At 35.1% G+C, this 24,069-nt stretch overlaps 1 protein-coding gene across 3 annotated transcripts in view; it reads left to right on the top strand.

Moving 5' to 3' along the window:
- The window catches only part of LOC141458465 (lachesin-like), a 381,486-nt gene that overhangs the window by 232,204 nt on the left and 125,213 nt on the right, over positions 1-24,069 (top strand). For all 3 annotated transcript variants that reach the window (XM_074136460.1, XM_074136461.1, XM_074136462.1), the window contains one exon: positions 19,874-19,983. In XM_074136460.1, coding sequence (XP_073992561.1) covers positions 19,874-19,983 — 110 coding nt within the window. The remainder of the gene's footprint in view (positions 1-19,873; positions 19,984-24,069) is intronic.

The following is a 24,069-nucleotide window of genomic DNA, read 5'->3' as shown; positions in this document are numbered from 1 at the left end:
AACTTTGTTGAAGTGATCGTGTGTAAGAGAGAGGTTTCTACTGAAGGAGGCTGCCACTAGGGAGGAAATAAAACGAACTCTGCAAGAACCTTAGAGAAGCATTCCTTTACATCACCCACTTTCCTGAGATTCGGATCATTCTAAGTATTTATACTGCCTGAAGCCGTGCACTGAATAGTTAGCGAGTCTTTATCTATTCTCAATCATTTCTCTTTTACTCCCTTTTCATCGTCTATTCTCTTGGCAATTTAAGGAGAGGTGTGTGGGGAATGTTATAAGATTTTAGAACAATTTTAGAACAGGTAAGAATGAGGATGTACTCCTCAGGCCTACTATTACTAAGTTCCATTCCTTTAAGATAATTCAGGCATGAAATTCTTTCATAGAAAACTAAATTCCATCTCAGAATTAGTTATACGTTTTTGAGTTTTGTAATAACTTTAGTCACAAAGCTGGGTATAAGCGCTACACTTTCACGTTCCGATATTTCGAATTTAAACAATTCTTCAGTAATTTGAAAGCTCTGGATAGATGGAAGTACTTTTTTGATATCTGCTCAAATGCAAAAAGTATTGGAATATAATTGTATATAAGTCCTACTGAAAAATAAGGCAGGAATGTTTACTCTAGGCTCTTATTTCAAGGAATATTTTTAATAAAAGTTGGTTCAAACTCTTTTCTAGGATTTCTTTCATCAAACGACTTATTTCATTTCTTCAGTTTCAGTTGAAACCATTTATAACACACTATCCTATCTTTTATCTAGTTTTATCTTGAAGTTAACTAGTATAAAACTCAAAATTACAAAATCAATAGAGTTTACTAGTTTCAAAAACTGTTGATGTAGCTCTGATAAAGAAGATATTGAAGAACTCTCTTAGTTTTTCCTAGCTGGCTGTCTTTTTCCTTTATTTTGAACTCTTTTAAATTTCATCTTTTTTCACTCTGTCCATCGACAATAATAATGTTTTCTTTCCGCTGCTTCACTGCAGACCGTTTGCTGGTGATATGTTAGATACCGATCTACCCAGAAATGTTAACCTTGTTCAATATTTTTATCGCCTCCAAAGTTCCTTCTTTTACTATCTTTATCTTTCATCTCGTTTTCTGGCAGATCGTCCAACATCCCCGTGGTAAATGGGGTCAAGGCCCAGAAATAGGTTTAACAAATTTTCCTTGGTATGATTTTTCGGAAACCTCTACTAATTTTTTTATTTATTGAGTTACTCTTTTAACAAGGAAAAATGTAGTTCTATCTTAAAGTTTAGAATTTTGATTTTTTACAAATTTTTAAATTTGCATCTAAAAATTATCTGCTATACTTTTTTTTGAGACGGAGGCAGTGCAATTTATGGCGTCTCTTGATTGGAGTAGCGGGATTTAGGGCAGAACTTTTGCCGTTTTTAAAAAGGTTATCCAAGGCTGTTGCTGCACACCACTTACCAGTGATTCCCATCCTAACATAATAAATACTCTTTCGTATTTTCTTCAGCGACGGTTTTATTTAACTTTTCTTTACTTAATCCTTGAAAATTATCTTTATTGAACTCTTCACCTATTACAGGCTATCTTCGTAACTCCAAGTCACATCTTAGTTCCATCTAACTCCAGAAACTCATTATATCCAAATCAAGGCATTTTCTAAGAGGGATGTTCCAAAAAAATACAATTCTTAAGTAACTCAAGCGGATTTCTATGTCAGAAAAGAAGTAAACTCGATCGCACGTCTGGTTAACTAAATTTGCTTAAACTAAAGAAGTTTTAATGCAGAATTTTAAAGAGAATAAAATAATTAATTAAACAGAATTAGAGCTCATGGAATTCAATTTGGGAGCTGATAATTTAACCTTCCAGCGGGCGCGCGTAACTCACAGATACAAGCTTAGACTAAAATAATCGCAGTTTAGAGACGGAGCGGCGAAGGATGCTGCCCTTTAAGCAATGCTACTCCCTCATGACTAGTTTCCTTCAGTAAAAAGCTTATCTCGTCTTTTATCCACTCGAGCTTGTTTGGAGTTGTACATTTCTTTGCAATTGCCGATCCGTGCCTGACATATACTCGCAACAATTCGAGTAAGTTTCCTGACTTATCAATTATTTATATTTTTTCTTTTATACGTGTTCATCAAATTGAACTATTTTCAACATTGTTTATTAGAATATTGTTCTCTACTGACAGAAAAAGACATTGTATATCTCAGATACGAGGATGAAATAACTGCGAACACTTTCAGACAGTCTAGTGGCTGAACATGGTGATTGTAAAATTACGCTTATTGGCTTGTAAAAAATAAAAAGTACTGCCGTTTTCTGAGTCTTTTTTTATTTGTTATTTCATTATTAACAATTACAGATGTTATTTAATTAATTTCATTCCTTCTATTGATAGAAAAAATTAAAAATACCAAAGTTTATCTGTAAGATACGCGCGCCTGTTTTTGTAACTTTTTGGGCGCGCCCGCTGGAAGGTTAAAAAGGATAAAACCGCAAAAGTATGTGCTGTTAATCATAACGAATTCATATATAATGCGAATGATTGACCGCAGATTTTATTAAAATTGAATTCTAGGGAGGAATTCCAAACTTTACCTTATATCCTTAAAACTCTTTTCATAGGTAGGGTATAACAACACAATATAAATTTTCGGTGATTCTGGTACGTTTAAACTAGCATATTTTCACATTAGGCTTGTTTTTTTAAGTAATTAAGTTATTCATCTCAAATATTTCGGGCCAAAATGTTCACCACTGTGTTGGAGGCGATTTGTTATTTGTGATGTGGACTTACGGACTAGAGCTGTGGGGTTCAGCTAAACCTACAAACATAATGGACAGTACAAACATTTCAGTCAAAACTCCTCCGACAGATAGCTGACGCTCCTTTCTACGGTGACTAACCTCACTCTTCACAACGACCTCAACATTCCATTCGTACAACCAACTCGCCAAAATTAAATATCAAAAATTCCATACAGCTCTCTCTACTTGCTCCAATCCTCTTGTACTGTCTCTCGCCTCCACTGACAATCCACATCGCAGACCGAATCGCCAGTGGCCTCGCGAGTGACTTTCCTTCTGAAGACCTAAAGATCATTAATATCCTATAGAGAGTGCTACCACTGGGTAGTTTCTCTCCTCCTGCTCTTCACGTACCAATTAATCTTGTACATCCTGATTTACTTATTGTATATATGTATATACAGATTGTAGATAACTTAATAAATTAAAAATAAATAAATAAATGTCCTCAAATGAACCACTAAACAGAAAATCACATTAAAACTGTCCGGTAGGACAGTTGTATAAGAGTTCATCGTAAAAAAGTGCACGAAAAAGCGTAACGTTGAAAAAACACCCAACTTTGACAATTTTTTTCTCTTTTTCTATAAAAGATAAAATTCCCAAATTTTCTTTAAAATAAAGGGCAAACCCTCCTTTATAACTGTAATTTTTTTTTTACAACAACTCAGTTCTAATAGGTTTCGAGAAAAAAAGTAACCGAAAATGAGCAAAAAACGGCTTTTTCAAAAAAATGTTCTTGGTCTGGGTTGTTGTTGTAGCGCCTAAACGCGTGAACTGATTTTAATGAATGAGGTGTCATTCGATTCGGAATTTTATGTAGATGTGCCTTTTGGGGGTCTCGACGCTGTACATCGAATGGGAGAGGAGTTAGCCCCCTTTATTTAATTTCATTTTAGTACTACATCGTATTATTTACATAAAATATAGTCTATCCCCTAAACTGATGCATTCTGTAAATGGCAATTCTGTCATTTTAAAATATTCAAATTAGCCGTCTCAAATGTGTAATGGTTTTATTTTCTTAGTGGTTTTTACAAACAGAATGTAAGTTTTATTGAAAATAAAAGAACTCCAGAAGGAAGGAAAAGAACTTGTTAATAAAATTAATCGAAATTACTAAAAAAATCATTAAACAAGTATAAACTAACCCAAAGCTTTGGCTGGACAACTTTTTAAGCAACAAACTGTGGTGAAATAAAGTAGATTTAAACAATGTAAGTGAACAAATTAGCAGTGATTGAATGTTAGCTGACCCATAGTAGTTTATTTTCCCTAAAGAAAAACAGAGGAAAAAGGGAAAGATTCAGGGCTGAACGCTTTTCCAAGTTCTCGTGTACGTGTCAGAGAAGTGGTGTTCTTTTCTTTTTTCCCTAAATGCTGTTCAAAGTTTGTTTTTAATGAATTGATCTTTTACTAAATTGGTTAAATAATTTGTAACAACGCGTTTTCTTTTTATTAACTTTACTTATTTGCTTTTATTGCTCGAGTAGTTACACTAATTCTTTTACATTATTTTCTAGTAAAGTAAAGAGATGCAACTTTACTAATCTCTCTTGAGAATACTTTACTTAGCGTTTTCTTTACTTCTTCCAAGTCTGTAACTTTTAGGATTCGTTATTTTTATTATTCTTTTATTTTTGTTAATCATTTAAAACACTTTAAAAGAGGAATTCCCTGGAGTTGAGAGGAGTAACTGTATTTTGTTTTTTTATATTCATCTGATAGATCTTGAACTGCAATAAATTAGTATTATAAGTTTGAAATAAATTCCCACTTTTTGTAAAGAATAATTTATATATTTACATTTTCTTCAATTTATGTTCTCTCCATTTTGCATAAATTCACTATGAAACTTCGTAACATTTTTAGCAAAAAGAAATATGTATACATTTTTTTTTTTTTTTTAATTGTAGTCTGGTGAGCTTTTATATTTATGAATTTATTTTTTCTAACTTTTTATTTAACTTTTTAAATTCTTAAGACATTTTAAAAGCATTACTTTTCATGGGGAAAAAATAAAATAAAATTGAATTAGCTAATGCCATTTTTTTTACTTTTTTTAGCTATAAATTTTTGCCATCATTTTATTTGGACTTTCCTGCACCAATTTGGTGATGGCCAAATAGGATTATTTCTGCAATAATTATTTTATGGAGAGTATTAAGTAACTTATAGGAACTGAAAGTTTAAGCAAGCCCCCTAAATTTATAGTATATTTTTTTGCAAAAAAAGTATTTTAGTATATTGTACTCCTCCTGTCATCTTGAGCCAAACTCCTATACCAGCTGTGGACAAAGTACGTTACCTTGGACTGCATCTAGACAAACGGTTGACATGGAATCCCCATACTAGACTGAAAAGACAAGAAACTAACCAACGCTACAAAACTTCTCGCCAGACTACTTGACAAACGTTCGAAACTTAACCTACATAACAAAAGACTCTTATATCTACTGTTACTGCGACCCATTTGGTCATACGGCATCGAAGTATGGGGATCGACTAAGCGTTCCAACTCACTACGCCTCCAGACATTACAGTCAAAAATACTTCGAAAACTTCTTAATGCTCCGTTCTATGTATCTAACCTCACTATCCATAATGACCTCAAAATTCCTTTCATTACAGATCTTGCTAACACTCGTTTCTTCAAATTTCATTCCTCTACAGCAGCTCATCCTAACCCTTAGAATACCTATCTTCCTCCACATTACCAGGTAATCCTCTAAGGAGATAGAAGAGAAGATGGCCTCGTGATCTTCTCTTATCTTAAGCACGTTACTGGAGTGGCACCACTGGGTGCCTTCTCCAATCATGATTTCCCGTTATTTCTTTTCTCTTTCACCGTATTTGCTTGTTGCAACAACTGTTGCAGTGGTAAATTGCAATAAAAGATTTTTTTTTTTTAAAAAAAGACAGTTTATTGTACTATTTCTGTGATTTATTTACTCCTTTCAGTGCGCTTTATATCGCTGTTCAAACTTTAAACAAAATTAAGGGGTACACAGAAACTTAAACGAGTTCCTAAAGCAGGCCTAGAATAATCCAAAAGGGGCATCTGCGTAACTGCAACATAGAGAATCCAAATTATCCCAAAGACTGGCCAGCACTTAACGAGAATTACTTGCGTGAGGCGCTTAATCCAGTTTCATCACTGTCCATTCTGAATCTGAATTTTTGTAATACAAAAAATGAAAAAAAGGTATTGATTTGTCTCGCATTAGCTATGTATCGCTACTTCCATAGGAACGCAGATCTTTAGAGAAGAGACGAGCTAAAAAAAAATATAATGTACTTCGTGATTTGTTGCGTGAAGTGGAGACCACCTGGCCTTAACAATCTTCTGTCTACTATAATACGGAATGGAATCGAATTTTAATGAGAGTATATTTTGTATTGAATGAATATGAAATGACATTATTTTAGTATCCCGTTCTAAATGAATGATAGATTCACGTCCTAAAGCTTTATCTTAAAACTGTATTAAACATTTATTGCTATTTATAAAGAAATTACTATATAAAAAGTGGATAATCGATTATTTAGATAATTTGATTGTTAACAGCTTTTCGATTCGGTTTCGTTTAGGTGCGCAAGTTTACTTTTAAAGTTTGGGCGCACACAAAGCGATCTGTCGCAGCAGGCAGCGATCCAGCGGTGGTCGCGGCTTTCTGCAATATGGGAACGTCACAAAGGACGCGATTCTTTTGTTAGAGCGGACCAGTTTGGTAGCTTTCTTCTTGAGAAGTAGTAGTGCGTTTTTTTTTGTTATTTGTTTTAATTTTTATACAATTGAGTTTGAGCTCGGACGAAGAACAACTCCTTCTGCTATTAGCTTTGCAAAACAAAAAGAAGAGAAGACGAAGTTGGGTGCATGAAATCAATAAGAAGAGAGAACAATTAGGGGAATACCACCGCTTATGTATCGAACTGGAGTCACATGAAGATAGGTTTTTTTAAAAACATTCTTATAATGTCCGTGTGAATTATTATCTAACAAAAATCTGTATTTACGCACATTTTTTATAAAAATTTCAATTTCTTTACTCATTTTTGATCAACTGTGGCAAGGCGGATCACGTTGAAATCTGCAATTTCGTACTACCAGAACGCTTGACGTCGCGACAAAGACTAGCCCACAGCGGTAGACCGCGTTCTGTTTGACAGAGATGATACAACATTGTGTAATACGCAATTTCCACAATTTCGTCAGTCACAATTGAAGGTCTTCCGCTCCTTTGATCATCATGCACAGGCGTACGACCGTTTTTAAACTCGCGACACCACTTGAACACACTCGTACGATTCAAAGCTTGTATCACCATATGCAGTTTTTACCACATTATAAACCTCAACCGGAGTTTTTCACTTCCAAACGAGATAATGGATGACACCGCGTATTTCGCACTTGGCCGGAGATTGGATTGACATTTTTCACGAAACCTATTGTCGCGTAGACAGTTCTCAACGTACTGACCTCGAACCGGTCTCGTTGCGGAGGGGAGGAATAAGGTTACACGGCAGTGTAACCAACATGTTGAAAAAAAAAATCCCTCCGGCCGTGAAAACCTCAGTACACTTATTTTCTGGACATGCCTCGTACAACTAGACCGCCTCGGTCGGAGATCGTTGTCCGTCGCGACAGACCGTTTTCTGTATGCCCAAGCTTTTAAAGAGTTGCTTCAATTCAATCCATCGTTTTGGGTCATTTTATTGGATCTTTCTACTAAAGTGTCATGACTAAGGAACGGATTTTTATGTATTTAAAAATGCCAAATATTTAATTAAAATATGCATTTATTTTCGTCAATTATGTGGAAAATATGTGATTTTCTTAAAATATTTTCTGGAATATTTAAGTAAAATGGACATTTTTTTTTATGAAAATCGTGAAATGGTGGAATGATTGCATTTTTCGAGAACCTCACAGTTCAAAAGGAATGGCTTTGAATCCACATCAGCATCGCTGTCAAGTTTTCCAATAACTGCATTGGCAATATACCTGCCCTCAACGTCAGTGGTTTCATCAATTGACACCCAAATCGGTCCATCTTTGATATGTTCTCGAATTTTGGTTAGTGTTTCTTTATAGATATCTTCCAGGTAGTTTTTCCGCAGAGTGCTCTCGTCAGGCATTTTTTCCCCAATATAGGTCTCTAAGAATCCTTTGAAATGAGGATTTTTAAGTTTGTGGAAAGGGATATCTGCTCTAACCAAAGCCCGTCACAGATCTGTACTCAGAGTAGACTTACTTGATGATGGAGATGTAAGGAAGGCTTGATAGGACGTCCTCTCTTTCTTTCTGTTTTTATTCTCTATGTGCGATCCGGTGGCAATATGTTGGGTGACTTGGGAACGTTGAGAGCAAGAAACGCGCTTGTCACAAGCTGTGCAGTACAAAATGTCTCCATCACTTCGAAAAAGTTCTGCTGGAAACTCGCGAAGATATTTAGCAACCAGTTGTTTGTTTTAGGCCGATGTTCGTGGCATTTCACCCAAAAAAGAATACACTAAGTGACCGAACGAAATGAATTGGACACTTCAACGAACGAGCTGAAAGAACAAACAACGTCAGACAGCTTCAAAGAACTAACAAGTGCCCGTCACTGTTTAGCAGCATTCTGTATAAATTACAGTAACCATTGTACCCACTGTGATTCACAGCCCTACAGTCTGTGGTTCACAGTTCCTGTCAACCATCTCCCAATTATGAAAATATGCCCAAAATGAAAAATATGAAAAAATATGTACATATTTTGATTAAATATGTAGAAATATTTATTTAGTTTAATCAAATATGTATAAATATGCGATAACATCCAAATATGTGGAAATATGTGAAATAAAAGTAGACTCAAACGGCTTAAAAAGTGTCAGTATGAATACTTCTAGTTGAAAAACGTCTGTAAATTGCCTAGAAAAAAATATGTAAGTACATACGAATCCGTTCCCTAGTCATGACAGATTACACTTCGACGGAAAATTGTTTATATTAATTGTTTTAATGTACATTTAGTGGCCATATTTTTATTGTTGTAAAAGTTTTTTTTTGATTAGAAATCAAAAATTAAACACAAAACAATTGACAAACAAATTTTGTTTGTTGTTTGTTTTTATTTAAGCTTGTAATAATAATAAGTTTGTTCTTTTGTTTGCATATAATTAATTTACGCATTGAAAGGTGAACAAACAGAAAAGTTGAATGGGATTTTTTTTAGCTGAAATAAAGGGAGAGTATGGGGTGAATGAAAAACTGTTACTGGTTATATAAGTGGAAGGCCTCCATTACAGGGAGACAACACAAGGGGTGTCGATATAATTAACCGGTTGGTTAATTAATCTCTGGGCAAATTGATTCAAACATTTTAGATTGAGATTTTTTTATTTTTTTTATATTTTTTTTATTTTTAGAATGAATAAAATTGAAAGTATGTACAGAATAGTTATGAATAAAGAAAACATTGAATGAAGAGGCGATGAAAAGATTTGTTGAGTAATGCAAATTAAAACAACACGGTCAGCAAAAGTTCCCACGTTAATGTTAGGTCTTTTTCTTAAACCGTAATATTGAATAAAATATGGATTTCTTATAATGAATTTACCTGAAAACATAAAACGTTAAGAAAGAATTCACCTAACATAGAATTAGATTGCGAATAGATCTGAACAGAATTAAGTAAATTCTCGGATCTTCACGCTGAAACTTTAACCAGTCATCCTGAAGCTAAAGAAGCAGATTTATTGAAAATTATAGCTCTTAATTCATTCTACTTTTGATTCACATTTCAATGTTAGATCTGTCAGCAGTTATAAGCTGGCAAAGTAGAACTTTTAGTTGAGGTCGTCCCAAAAAACTTCCCAAAGAGCAAAAACTATAAATATAAAACATGATTACGTAATGGCGATCGGTGACTGATGTAATCCGCATGTTGAAAACCTATTTAGCCATCACAAGAAAAGATAAATCCTCATTCTTCCAATTCCGTTGGCCTCTTTCAAGATTAAATCGAAAGGCGCCAACTACCGCCTGGGATTGCTTGCTTCCATGGGTTCCGAGGGTCTGATTATAGGCCCCATCCGTATGTCAGACAATCGCATCTTTCTTAACACCATAGAGGACGGGTTTTGTTGGTCCATTCTCTCCCATTACTTAGCTCTTACAGAAAAGAAATTTCTGATGAAATTTTAGTTCTTAGCAATTCTGTTCTTGGCGAGCCTCGCATTTATGGGAGCTATTGAGACCCTGTGTTTGGGTGTAAATCAGATTACTCTGATCATAGGCCTGTTTAGAGTCGGGGCTTGGTAGCTTCAGGAAGCATCTGCACTAGATGGGGCTGTACTAGCTCGAAACCGTTGTGTAGACTGTCTCAGGAAGAGGAGGAAACGTCCTCTTACTTGTAATCGATTGCGCTATGAAACCTTTGGCTCTTTCAGACCAAAGGAGATAGTAGCGCAAAAAGAACTAGTAGGGAAAGTTCTCAACCTTTTTAGAACGTGAGGTTTCAACTATTAGACTCAAAAAGAGGAAGGCACAATAAGCCTCTTTTGGCTACGGAGGTCTCCTGTCGTTTCTAATTCTAATTCTAGAGGAGCTAGTGTTCAGAGACATCCTCTATTTGCTGCCAATGTCCACTAGTCATTCTGAAGAAGGCTTCGTTGCCGTTCTCTGTCGCTACCTAAATTAAAAGGTTTAACTTTTCTCTTTTATTTGTATTGTATAATTGTCACATTATTATCTGGCTGCATAAAGAGACAATAGTTGCATGTGCATCAAATTTTTATTTAATGATTAGGACGAAATAGTGCACATCATGTCGCTCCAGTTTGCTACAATACAAGTTGAAATCATTGTAAAAACACGGGATTGACTCCTATATTGAACAGATGTCTGCTGTTTCTGTCAATGAGACATAGCGTTTTATATGCAGGGTAGAATAATACATCCCAGGTCGTTTTAATTTATTAAAATATAATTAAAAATCTTTGGAAAAACTAAGAATTGTCTCTTACTTTATCCAGATTTGCAACAGATTTCTGCAGTTTTGGCCAATGAGACCTCTTACACTAATCAGGACTAAATAGTATTGTAAATAGTAAAATAGTAAAGCCCCACGTCGCTCTAATTTACGTACGTAAATACAAATAAAATCTTTAGAAAAACACATTTCTGTCTATAAGTTGGTCCAGACTACTGCAGTTTGTGTCTGTAAAACATAATATTATAGCTAGCACCAAATAGTAATTCCAATTTATATCATATCATAGCGGGCTAAATAGTTCATCCCAGGTCTTTCTAATCTATTAAACTATAAGTACAAATCACAGGATTGTCTCTTAGATTGAATCGATTTCTTTTGTTAGTTTAAATGGGAATTAATACTAAAACCAGGGATAAATAGAAAATCCCAGGTCGTTCTAATTTAATAAAATACAAGTAAAAACTATTTGTAAAGCACGGTATAGACCCTTAGTTTATGTCGTTGACGTAATGTAGAACTGATAGAAATTTTATTACATATTTTCATGCATATGTGGAAATTGGTTTCACCTAAATATATATCGACCATTAAATAGTGGAAAATAGACTTAGGAGGTGAAAATAGTGTGCTAGAACACATGGACGACCCGACTGCGCTCGATAACAGATGTGTAAGTCTTAGTCAATAGTGCAAGGGAAAGACTTCGGCCGTATAAGTTGTTAGTCAGTTCACTCTTTCACCAACACATTTCTGCTCTTATTCCACCCTCTATATATGGGGCCGAACTTAATTGGAAGGGGTTAGATGGCATACCTGAATAAATGCTTGGTGTCCTTCTTCGCCCTCTATCTGGAACGTTCGTTTGCCCCTTCTGGTAAGATCTCCACAGTGTGGAGCTTGAGGAATGGTGTGTGATCGCTGGTTATTTATTGGTCGGTAAATTGTGGATGTTCACTTACCTTGATTCTCTCCGCCGCGAGATCTCTTCTACCTCCATTCCCAGCCTCCATTTCTCATTCCAATATATGGTGGCTCTTCATTTCCTCTAACAAGTTCTGGCCGATATATATTTCCTTTTTTTTTCTCCCATTTTTATTTTATTTTTTCCTCTCCAAAATTATAAATAATATTCATTGCCATTAGCCAGGGCTTTGTTTAATTTGTATGCGTGAATTTTTCCTTCCATTTAGTTCTATGTACCCCACGACCCAACTCCTTGATCCTCCATTGTCTTGACTTTTACTAGACTCAAACTAGCCTATCTATCTCTGCCGGAGATACACTTTTCGGCATCTTCCTTTCACTTTTAGAACCAACTACAGTTTATTAGGGATCCTTTGGTAAATCATCATTTCGACGCATTTTAACTGGTTTTTTGTTGACAAATGGTATAATGAAGAGAGAGAATAGCTCTATAAGAGAGAATAATATTTAGTAATGATTGCCTGTCCCCAAAAAATAAATATCTTTATCTATTTTATAGTAAAGTAATCGCCTATTTTTTCAGGCGGGGCTTAACGTCCAACTACCAATTAGGTGTCGTGGACGGAGGCGACTTGCAAACATACTTTACTGTAAATTTCTTTTATTAACCTTTAAATAAAATCCAAGGCCTAAGACCGGGAATCGAACCCAGTACCACAATGCATATTAGCTTTGCAGGTCTCGCCTCTAACCGCTCGGCTACCGTGGCGCCTTTATCTATTTCATATTGCATATATATAACTTTGTGGGGAGCCCAATTGCGGTAACCTAAAATAACATAATAATAATAATAATAATGTTTTATTAAAGAAAAAGAGTACATTCCACAAAAAAACGTAAAAAAGCTGAAAACATTTCTTGCCATGGATCAAATCCGTCAGCAGAGTTGCAACAAAATAAAATACTAATAAAAAATGAATGCAGTATTTAAAAAATTAATCATAATTAAATTCTCTAACTAGCATAGTTCTATAGGAGAGTGCATCTTTTAAATATTTACACAGTGCTTGCCAATCTAAACCATTTAGATAACTGCAAAGTTCACTTTCATTGAGAGTACATTAATTAAAATATTTTTTTGCGATAATGTTTTAAAACTGGACAGACTGCAATAAAGTGGGTTACATTTTCTATTTGATTAAAATTACATGATGAGCAAAACGGACATAACTCCTGTAATTTAAATAGAACAGTTCGCAATGTAATCATTTTAAAATCAACTTAAAATATTACAGTTATAATTTTTAAAAAAAAAAAAAAAAAACCTAAAATAACAAGGTGCCTATAAATATTTAATTTATTCTGTTAACCAGAGACCAGGAGAACTAAGTGTCATCTTAGAGCTACTCAGAGTGCGATGGAAAGGAGCATGTTGGGAATTCAAAGAGCTCAGAAAATTAGGAACTCCGAAATCAGCAGGAAAAACTGGAATGACTGATGTAGTAGTAGCGGCTTTATTGCTGAAATGGAATTGGGCTGGACACGTGGCCAAGGATGAGGGAGATTAACTGGGCGAGGAGAGTAACAGAATGGATCCTGTTAGACAGTACAAGGAAGACAGTTCTTGAGATGAAAGGATGATTTAAATAAATGTTCTGGGGTACTGTGTAGCAGAGTGGCTCAAAATACAACTGCATGGAAGAAACAAGGAGAGGGCTTTGCCCTAAGATGGGCCTAGTTACCAATAAAATTAATTTGTTCTTATTCTTTTCGATTATTTTTAATTTCAGGGTATACGAGTACAAATTTCAGTTGAAAAGTTATTTTATTTATTCGTAGTTCAAGTTTATTTTTCAGGCAAAATCTTTGAATTTAATTTTCAGTGTGAATCGTCCACAAAGAGTTTCTACCTCAAGGTCAAACGGTCAATCAACACTTTTACCGAGAGGTTCTTGAAAAACTTAGAAAAAGGGTCATTCATTCGTGTGAGACAAAACATCGAGAACAAGTGGGTGTTGCATCACGATAATGCTCCTTTTCACACAGCAATTTCAATAAACGAGTTTTTGGCCAGTAAAAAACATTCCTGTGACTCCTCAGCCTCCTTATTCGCCTGACTTGAGTCCTTGTGACTTTTTTCTCTTCCTGAAGTTGGAAAAATCACCTCAAGGGAACTCATTTTGGGACAGTCGGAAAACATTAAAACGGCTGTAACCGACCAGCTGAAGGCTATGCCAGTATCGGAGTTCTTCGAGCACTGCTATGAGGAGTGGAAGAAACGTCTCCAGCGCTGTGTAGCTTCAGAAGGGAGTTATTTTGAAGATGACAATATAGAATTGTAATTCTTTTTGAATAAATATAAATATTTCTAATATGCTAATACATAAATGACTATTTTATGAATAGAATAATATATATTCGTACAGATTGTATATTTATGTATCAAATATTTGACACTTCCAAACTATTTGCTCTGTTTTTACCTCATTCAGACACAATTATATCGCTACATATCTCGCTCAAAATACAATGGAATCTTTGCTAGTGATCAATGATGAAACTAAATTGAACAGTTTGTATAAAAAGAGTAAAGTAATCACCTATTTTTTTCAGGCGGAGCTTAACGTCCACCTACCATTTACTAGGTGTAGTGGACGGAGGCGACTAGCAAACGTACTTTACTATTTCTCATTTAACCATTAAATAAAATCCAAGGCCTAAAGACCGGGAATCGAACCCAGTACCACAATGCATATTAGCTTTGCAGGTCTCGCCTCTTAACCGCTCGGCTACTGTGACGCCTACAGTTTGTATAAATTTCTGACTAATTGTTTACAATTAAGAAAATTCTTAATCGAATGTTGATGAACTAAAACTTTTGATTATTAGTTTACTATTTTGGTAATTGCGCTGCTTTTCTGTTTATAAGCTCTCTTACTTTTGTAAAAAAGAGTTCTTATTTTTGTTATAACTTCTGTTTTTTGTATGTTTTATTTAATTACTAGTTACTTCTGCGTTCAAAAAATTGTGCTCTTGTTTTATGTTTAGACTAAGCTATGTATAAATCAAACTCTTGCTGAAAGACCAAGTCTTTATACGCAATTACACAATATTTGAAAATAAATATTAGAAAAATATTTACTACATTCAATAAAAATAAAAGTATAAATTGGGTAGGCGGATAAAAAGTTGGGGAACTCCATGTTGCAGTTGTTCCTCTGGAGGCGGCTAAAGGTGGAGATAAAGTGGCAGCGTGAAAACAATATTTATATCCTTGCCTCCAGAGAGAGAGTATAAATTTTTTTGCTAACTGGCCTAACTTGACATAAATGCGGTTAGTATGAATGGTGAAGTGTTGAAGCGAGAAAACACCGCAAACACCGTTGCAGACACTTGTTGGTCTACTAGCCGACACCTTTTCCTCATATTAACGCCAAATTTACCTAACTAATGTATTTATAACACTTTCTTTTTTCTCTTTATACTCTTACGAATTCCTCTTACTGTAATAATTAAAATTCTAATCGATATATTTTGTTCCGCCTTACTTGGAACCCCATACACGACTCAAGCGACAGGAACTTTACTTACGTTATCGGATGACCAAAAGACTCCTGGACTAAAGATCCAAATTGTTTTTTACCAACAAAAAGACCGTATTCAATCTCTTCAATCAAAAATCCTATGCACAATCCTTAACGCTACTACTCTTTCCTCAAATCCTCGCCGAATACTGAAGCGTTGATGGTCTCGCGATCACCTGATCGCATGATAGAAAAGGGCATCCTTCGAATTCACTTCAACAGCAACCTGTGTTAGCCGACTTATGATGGTTATCGTTGGATGGCTCTCAATCAAATCTTTCCTGCCATTTTTATTTATTACTGTTCATTGTTTTTGGTGACTGATTCATAGTTTCAATAGGATAAAAAATAGTTGCCAGTTTCAGTCATGATACATTTATTCTGCCGAGCTTTCGAACCTAGGGACTAGGTCATCTTCAGGGCTATGGAACATATTTACAGATTGTTAACAATAATTCTATTAAAATGAATACGTATAATGTAACGAAATTTACAAAAATTATTTACCTAGTTTACAAAGTAATACTTTTACATTTCAGGGTTGGTGTGTCTTCTGTCTTGTCTGTTCATGGACTGAGTGTGATCGGTCCATGTGTTAGGTTATGTGGGAGTCAGTGTTGCCAATTATCAAATATTTTGTAGTAAGTTTGCGCATATGTTGTTTAAATTGTTCGTGTCTGTTTTGAAATTTAGACTGTTTTCTGCCTTTGATATGTATAATATATCATTTCTAGCACTTTCCTTTTTGGTGTGTTGATTTCTGATTTAAGTATCTTTGTGTTTGGGAAATCGAAAGTGTGATGATTTTCCTGTGCTGTGTAAGGAAAGTGCTGTGGTGTTCTTTTCTAGTTTTGTGTCGTAAGAGTGTTGATATAGTCCTATACTGTGATGTTTCGCCTATATATTTTTTGTGCCAGTCTTTACATTCAATTTCGAATATAAGGTTTGATTGTCATTTTTATCTATGTATTGTAATCTGATTTACTTGTTGCCAATAGGCAGTTGTAAATTAAATAAAGAGAGTTGAAATATATTTTATACAAACTTACCATTTTCAAAAATATTTATCCCTTACTCACATTACAAAGTTTGTTCTGAGTCAAACGAAAAGCAGCAGTGGACCAGTTCTTTGAACTGGGTTTCTAGTCCGTCAACCACTCTTAGGTAGTTTGAAGGGTGATTTGGGGGCAAGAGCCCATTTCTGGTGATCTTGAGTTGAAATGTGGGCGATCGCTAACCAAAAAAAACTAAGCATTACCTTCTGAGTAAATAGTTAGTTATCTATAATCTTTAAAATTAGCATTTGGACAGCAGAAAATTTGGTATTTTCGCTGTTAGATTTATTGTGCCCTCGTAATTGTAGAAACAACTTTGGACTCGAGGGAAGTCCAAAAAGGGTAAGGTGGATGGAGCTAGTTAGGAATAACTACTTCCAAGCGCTAGCTCTCCTATCGTCTACATGGCCCTCCGTAAAAATATCTTAAACAAAGCTTTCCCAAGAGGGTTCTAGGAAGGTTTATATACCAATTTAACCTTCACGGTGTACCTACGCTCTCCAAGAAGCGTGTGGGTTCTCCGTCCCTAACCTTTTCCAGATGTTCTATAAATGGTTTCCCCAGACCGAAAATGAAACCAAGCTCTCCAGGCAAGTACTAAGAACATCAGATAATCCTTGGATAATCTCCCAGTTGTAACAAGCACCTATCCTGCAGAAAAGCCCAATTTCAGATATTATAACATTCTAGCTTGAAAAAAGGAAAAAGGATTTGCATACGTTGAATTTTCTATTAACTAATTTTGGGCTCATTAACGTTTGACTTGTTCAACTGACAGAATCTGAACGTTGATCAAGTAAACAGATCGAAAGAATAATAAGAGACCCTGTCATCTGGACTCTTAAGTTTATTTCACAATATTAAGCAGAAGAAGTGTCTGTATTGATGGATATTAAGGGATACCAATGATATGCATCATTTCTGAAAATTCTGACACATTAGTAAATTTCAAAAGAAAGATAGATATCATCAATTTATTAAAATAAATTGAAAATAATTTATACTCAAGGCCAGATTTTCCTATAGGCTAACTAGGCCTAGGGGCATCAAGATCAAGAGGGCCCTACATTCAAATTGTTAGCTAAATTAAAATTACACTATTCTAAAAACAGTGAACACTAAAACACTGAACCGAAAATAAGGAGAAATTCTACGCATATGGCTAATAAACAAACATAAAAATGTATTGGTTAAGATCAACGCGTTCGGCTCATTGGGTCTGTTCGTTTGTATATACTAAATTGCACCAAAGTATAGTTCATAAGTTCACTGATTGCTATGGCAAATATAGACGTGCCTTATGCTACTAAGCTCTAACTTCTTTTAATTTATTATCCTTGCCACATTTTTAATAAAGGTTAGTACCAATAACAACATGTTTCATTTAAGATATTGATATATATCACAGTAGTGATGTATTTTATTATCTCTCAAGTAATTTACAAACTTAAAAATGGGAGGTGAAAGGGCTTCATAAGTGGAATAGCCTAGGGCAGGGATGTCGAACCTTTTTGAGACGTGGGTCAAATTTTGTTTATTTTTTCTTTAGCACTAGCTCTTGGGTCAATAATGCCCATTAGCACATTTGAGTTAAGTTTAAAAAGTTTAAACTGAATATTTTCAAAACTAAACATCTTTAAAGTTCAGTTAGCTTAACGGGTAAAACGGGACGAAACAAGTGCTATGGAAGTCTCTTTTTACAAACATAACTGAACAGAACCTTATAAAAGTGTGTTTTATCTGAAGAAAAATCTAAATTATGGTTATTTGCTTTGGGTTGTCGATTTTTTTAACATACAAAATATGAGTAAAATTATACATTTTAATTGATGTTTTGTAAACGCTTTTGCTTTATTTCAAATACTACAAAAGCATTTGTCGTCATTTGCGTTTTAGAACTGTAATGATCAAACTAAAGAGGTTATAGATAGCATTTAAATTGCTTTTGTGTCAATGCGTGATTGAAAAAAAATATAGATAGAATATAAATTATCCACACAATTTGAAAATCTAAATCAACCCGCGTAAACAAACAAATGGTTACCTAGCCAATTGTGGGGCAGTGAAAAATCTTGCGCGGGTCAGTTTCTGACCCGCAGGTCATAGGTTCGCCATCACTGGCCTAGGGGCCTCTTTTCATCAAAATCCGGCCCTGCTTATACTAGTATATGATTGAGGCACTTTTATACGTAGCCATTTAGTGAATATGCAATTTCCTTTCGCATAGGTAGAGACATTGATTGCAATACTCCAGTCATAGATAGACTGATTACTCAAATTTCTCTAAAGAGAGGAACTCCCAAGCATCAACATCTTCTCATTCTATACAATGATGCAAATAAATCCGATATTTGAAGGTCACACACTAAACTAAGCGGCGATGATAGTGAAACTAATTGTTATTGTCTATTGGCTTTAGATTCTATTTATTATTATTTTTAAATTCATTCTTCGCACCTAAAAAGACAATAAAGCCTTCTGGTATTTGTGCTTTGCAATCATGAATCGGCAGCGCTCCAGACATGAACGTTTTGATATTTTATTAACTGTAATAAACTTAATGGGCTCCGTGTAGTTTAGTTAGTTCCCGTGAAGGTATAACTCCAGTAAAATGTTAACTTATCTCATTAGAATAGATTAACTTTTATATCTTTTTTACCTTATTACCCTCTTGTGAATACTGTTAATGCCTAAACTGACTGGGAACTTGTTACCTTTAATTATAATTATTTAATTTCTTGCATCTTTCCATTTTCTTTTTTTCAAAATGTCTTTTGATTATTGAATAAATTATTAGAAATAATTATAATTAATTTTTTTGATTCAAAATTCATTGCTTTGAAACTGTTTAATTTCACGCGAAAAAAAGAGAAAAATCTCAGATCTTATTGTTAAAACAAATAAAAAATGTAATATCTATTTTTCTCCTCCCGGCGCATCGGCGGCCATTGTCATTAGCGCCTGATTAAATCTCTATTATATTTTATTAAAATTTTTAAATTACTCCTGAAAACAGGACATTTAATTTTCTTCAATATTTTTCTTTGCTGAAATCTTCTATTTATGCATTCAAAAATATAAGATATGCAACCTAATCTCTTGTATTCTAATCCTAAAGCAGAGTAGGAAACTTAAATAAAGCCCCCTTTCTGCCTCCTGATTACTGATCTTTGTCAGGAAATAGTTGCCTGACAATTTACTCTCATCCTTAAGAATAAAGTAAGTCAAAATCCTACTTTTTTTTAAGAAGGTCTTAAAATGCAACTAATCAGGACTTATGGGCGAAGGATGTAAGCAGTTATTGCTATTATTTGGGTCAAAAGGTACCCCTACAATGAGGCTAATAGCTAGAGAACTAACAACAAAGAGGCTAATAGTACCATTCGCTCAGAATGGTTTCTAGAAAAAGATATTACGAGATGTATAGTTTTAATCCATTGCTCTTTTTGATTCAGTTCATGATTCTACCTTCATTTTTTTTAATCATTTTTGATTTATTAAAATCTAAATCACAAAAATCTTTGCTCAGTTTCAGATACCGTTCTCCCAAGATTTGCTGAGCCAATACCTAACGTTACAGTTACCGTAGGAAGAGATGCGCTTATGGCTTGCGTTGTAGAGAATCTTAGAAATTATAAGGTAAAACAATTTACTAATATAATTTGTGTTAATCTAATTGGACATGTTAGGCGTGAGTTTGCCATGATTCGTGAAAGATTGTTTTGTTTGTCTTCACTGAAAAATTGCTGTTTTTAAATTAATTGATGACACATAAAGCTTGTACTTGCAAAAAAATTTTCAGTTCTTTTAGTACTATTTATTTTTAGCAACATTCATCAGCGATGTAGATCACTTTTTCTGTAAAGCAAAATAATAACATGGCGTCTAACAAATTGTTACTTTGTGAGATCACATTCGACGCCTCACAGAAGAGTTTGGCACAGTATGAAGGTTAATTTCCTCTATATTACTTTATATCGTTCGCTTGCATTTCTTTCATATTGAATTTACATCCTAGAGAATTGTTCATCTTTTCTTTTGGTGACCAATTCATTGGCCCAAAAAGAAGAATGATTCATGCCAATTTCAGGCAATCTTTCTTCTTTTATTTCATCTACTAATTCTTAATAGTGAAGGAAAAAAAATGAGTAGGTTATGGGAAATTATAAAAGGAATTTTTTAAATAATATAAGTAAATGCAATCCTACTTAATGAGGGAAGGGATTAGCTATGAGTTTAGCATACTGGACTCCCACGCGGAGGTCCCGGGTTCGAATCCAGCAGCTGACCCTTAGATTTTCTCTTCCTAGGAGCTTCTTACAGCTCACTGTCCGGTGATGGACAGTGTTGTCTGTAACGAGAGAACACTGTCCGGAGGCCGGCAGTGCACTGGAAAAAGCTCCGGGCGCTAATAACCTTGGATGTTGACGCGCCTTAAATCATTAAAAAAAAAAATCCTACTTAATGCCCAGATTGTACAATTTCCCTCTCAACTAGCCTCAAGTTTTTATGCAGTTGAGATCCGGTTTAGGGATTTAAGTATCGTACTAAAATATAAGGGAAACTCAATCTGATCCATAGACATTTGATGTAAGCTAGAGAAAGAAGAAAATTTGATTCGGGTTCAAATCTATCTTCCAACTCTTAGATTCTTTCAGCTTACACTCTCAGTTATGGCCAGTGATGAATGTAACGAGAGAACACTCTACGGAAACCAACACTGTACTACACAATTTTACGGGCGCTAATGACCTTAGATGTTGACGACCCTTTAATAAATAATAATAATAATAATAATAATGATAATAAAACTCATAACGGAAGTAAGTGTATCTAAGAGGTATGGCTGTTAAATAACGAGACTATTGCTGTAAAAATTTTATTTTAAATTTATACATATTTAGTTATTATCACCTTCAATATACACCTCTTCGCTATCACTACAACGCTCCATGCGAATTTACCATTGTTCGAAACAGTGCTGGAAGTCTTTTTCTGTCAGCTCCTGCATGACGCGTGCCGCTTTTTATTTCACAACTTCAACGGACACTGAAATCGTGTTCCTTTTAATGCAGGTTTGACTTTAGGGAACCGATAAAAGTCACTTGGGGGCAGGTCAGGCGAATAAGGCGGATGGCCTAAAACTGGGATGTTGTACTTGGCTAGACAATGCAGTGTGAGCTGGCTCGTTGTCTTGATGGAGAACCCATGACTGGTTCTTCCATAAATCGGGTGGGTTTTTTCCTTACTCTTTCACGGAGTTGAGCAAGCACCTCACGGTAGTAATGTTGATTAATTATAATCGATATTTTCATCCGTTTTGGACTTGGAAGGGCGACCCGGGGGAGGTCATCATCTCCGACATCTTCTCGGCCATCTTGGAAACGCTTGAACCACTCAAAAACTCGTGCACGTGATAAACATTCATCGTCATAAACTTCTTTTAATAAAAGAAAAGTTTCAGTAGCGATTTTATCAAGTTTTGATGTGAAATTTAACGACAATTCGTTGCTCTACTACATGTGTAGTATCATGTTTTCGGCAAAACGAAACTAACACCTCTTACACAAACGACGTTTCCTATCAGACAGATTTCTCTACAAACACGTGAGACGCTGCAAAGGAAAAAGAGAAGGCTTTACGCTTCACAGCTGTCGGTCGTTAGGATTTGGCGCATGCATAGTTCTTCTGTAGCAGCATCAGTCTCGTTATTTAATAGCCACACCTCGTAATCTATTAAGCAATGCATCATTTTCGAATCCTGACAGAAGTAAAATCTTAGAAATCCAGAGAAACGTATCATATTACGTAAAGAACTATTAAATATAACTCTAAAATCTGAAAATATTGAGAAAAATAAAAAAATGAGACTTAATTGAGCCGAAATAAAGTAATGCGTTAATTACAGGATAAGATATTAAGTATTAAAGGATTATTCTTTCTGTTTCCTCCTTTAGGTCAAACTGAAATAAAATATGAGTTAAATTAGGTCTATTAAGGCTACTGAATTATTTCCTTTCTCATTTTTAAACTTTCAATTTATCTTACTTTACATTTTTTGTTTGCCCTTTGCGTGGCTTCATAGACTTTTTTTACCAATTCCCAAACGATCTTAATAAAATATTAAACATATCCTTCAGGAGGATTACTAGTAAATAAATAAATAATGATATTAATATGTCAGGAGAAAGTAAAGAAATTAATTTCTATCTGTGTAAATGTGGATGCTGCCAACTATTATTATTGGGGAACACAATCTTATGAAGTGATGGCAGACTGCCATGAAAACTTTCAGAGCAGAGTCGGCAGCATTCTAACAGCCGGCAGATATATTTCCGGTTTTCCAATACCCCTCCCACAGCATCCATTTTACTGCCGTCCATCTTGTTCTTCCCTTTTCTGCATCGTACGCCATTTCTGGCATTTACTGGAAATTTTCACGAGACTGAGGAAAACATTTATCACGCCTAAAGTGCAAAATTTTCATTTTGACTAGTTTAATTGAGAGGATTTAATTTTTTTTTTTAAATTTATTTTGTAATTTACAATCTATATACATTGTACACAATCAGTAAATATGGAGAGAGTGATGAACTGGTGCGGGAGGAGAGCAGGAGGAGAGAAACTACCCAGCGGTAGCACTCTCTATAGGAGAGAGGAGAATGTGAGGAGGAGAATATGAGTAGGAGAGAGAGGAGAGATAAGATGGTCTAGGTCTTCAGCCTACAAGGAAGTCGCGGGGCCACTGGCGATTCAGTCGGCGAGGAGTATTAGGAATGTCAGAGGAAGCGAGAGACAGTACAAGAGGATTAGAGCTAGTCGAGAGAGGAGTATGGAATTTTTGGTATTTAGTCTTGGCGAGTTGGTCTATGAAGGGAATGTTGAGGTCGTTGTGAAGAGTGAGGTTAGTCACCGTAGAAAGGAGCGTCAGCTAACTGTCGGAGTAGTTTTGATTGAAATGTCTTGTACAGTCCGTATGTTTGTAGGTTTGTCTGAACCCCACAGCTCTAGTCCGTAAGTCCACATAGTTTGAGAATAGTACTGTATATTAAACGTTTAAGTTCAATGAGTAATTTAGAGCGTCGTCCAAGAAGTTTGTAAAGAGTTTCGCACGTTTCGTCATTGCTTGTCTTTTAAGTCTAGTGTGTGGGTTCCACGTGAATCGTTTGTCTATGTAGAGCCCAAGGTAGCGCACCAGATCTGTACAAGCAGAGAATTGCTGTTGAAGAGGACAAGTGGACAGGAGGATTTAAGTTAAATAATATTTAAGTTTATTTCTCACACTTCTCACATACGCAGATGACACCGCCTTACTGTCCACTAACCATGATCCTGTACTTGCTGACAGAAACCTGCAATCACATCTCTCCTCATTAGAGCAATGGTTCAAGAGATGGGCTATTAAGCTTTATGAAACCAAGTCTCAAAACATCACCTTCACTCTTCGTCGCATTACTCTTCCTCCAGTCTTCTATAACCTAACACCTCTACCAGTAGTGAACGTTATCCTCTACCTTGGGCTGTACTTAGACCGAAGACTTTCTTGGAATCCTCACACAAGACTTAAAAGAACAGAACTAAACAGACGCTATCGTCAACTTAAAAGACTCTTAGACGATAGATCTAAATTGTCTCTAGACAACAAAAGACTTATTTATACTTCTATTTTGAAAACCCATCTGGGCGTGTGGAATAGAGTTGTGGGGTTCAACCAAACGCTCTAAT

This window comes from Rhodnius prolixus, unplaced genomic scaffold (assembly GCF_049639745.1).
Source record: "Rhodnius prolixus isolate KJV_2025 unplaced genomic scaffold, Rpr scaffold_5, whole genome shotgun sequence".
Taxonomy (NCBI): Eukaryota; Metazoa; Arthropoda; class Insecta; order Hemiptera; family Reduviidae; genus Rhodnius; species Rhodnius prolixus.
Note: the sequence above shows the minus strand (reverse complement) of the source record. Positions and strands in the feature narration are given on the sequence as shown.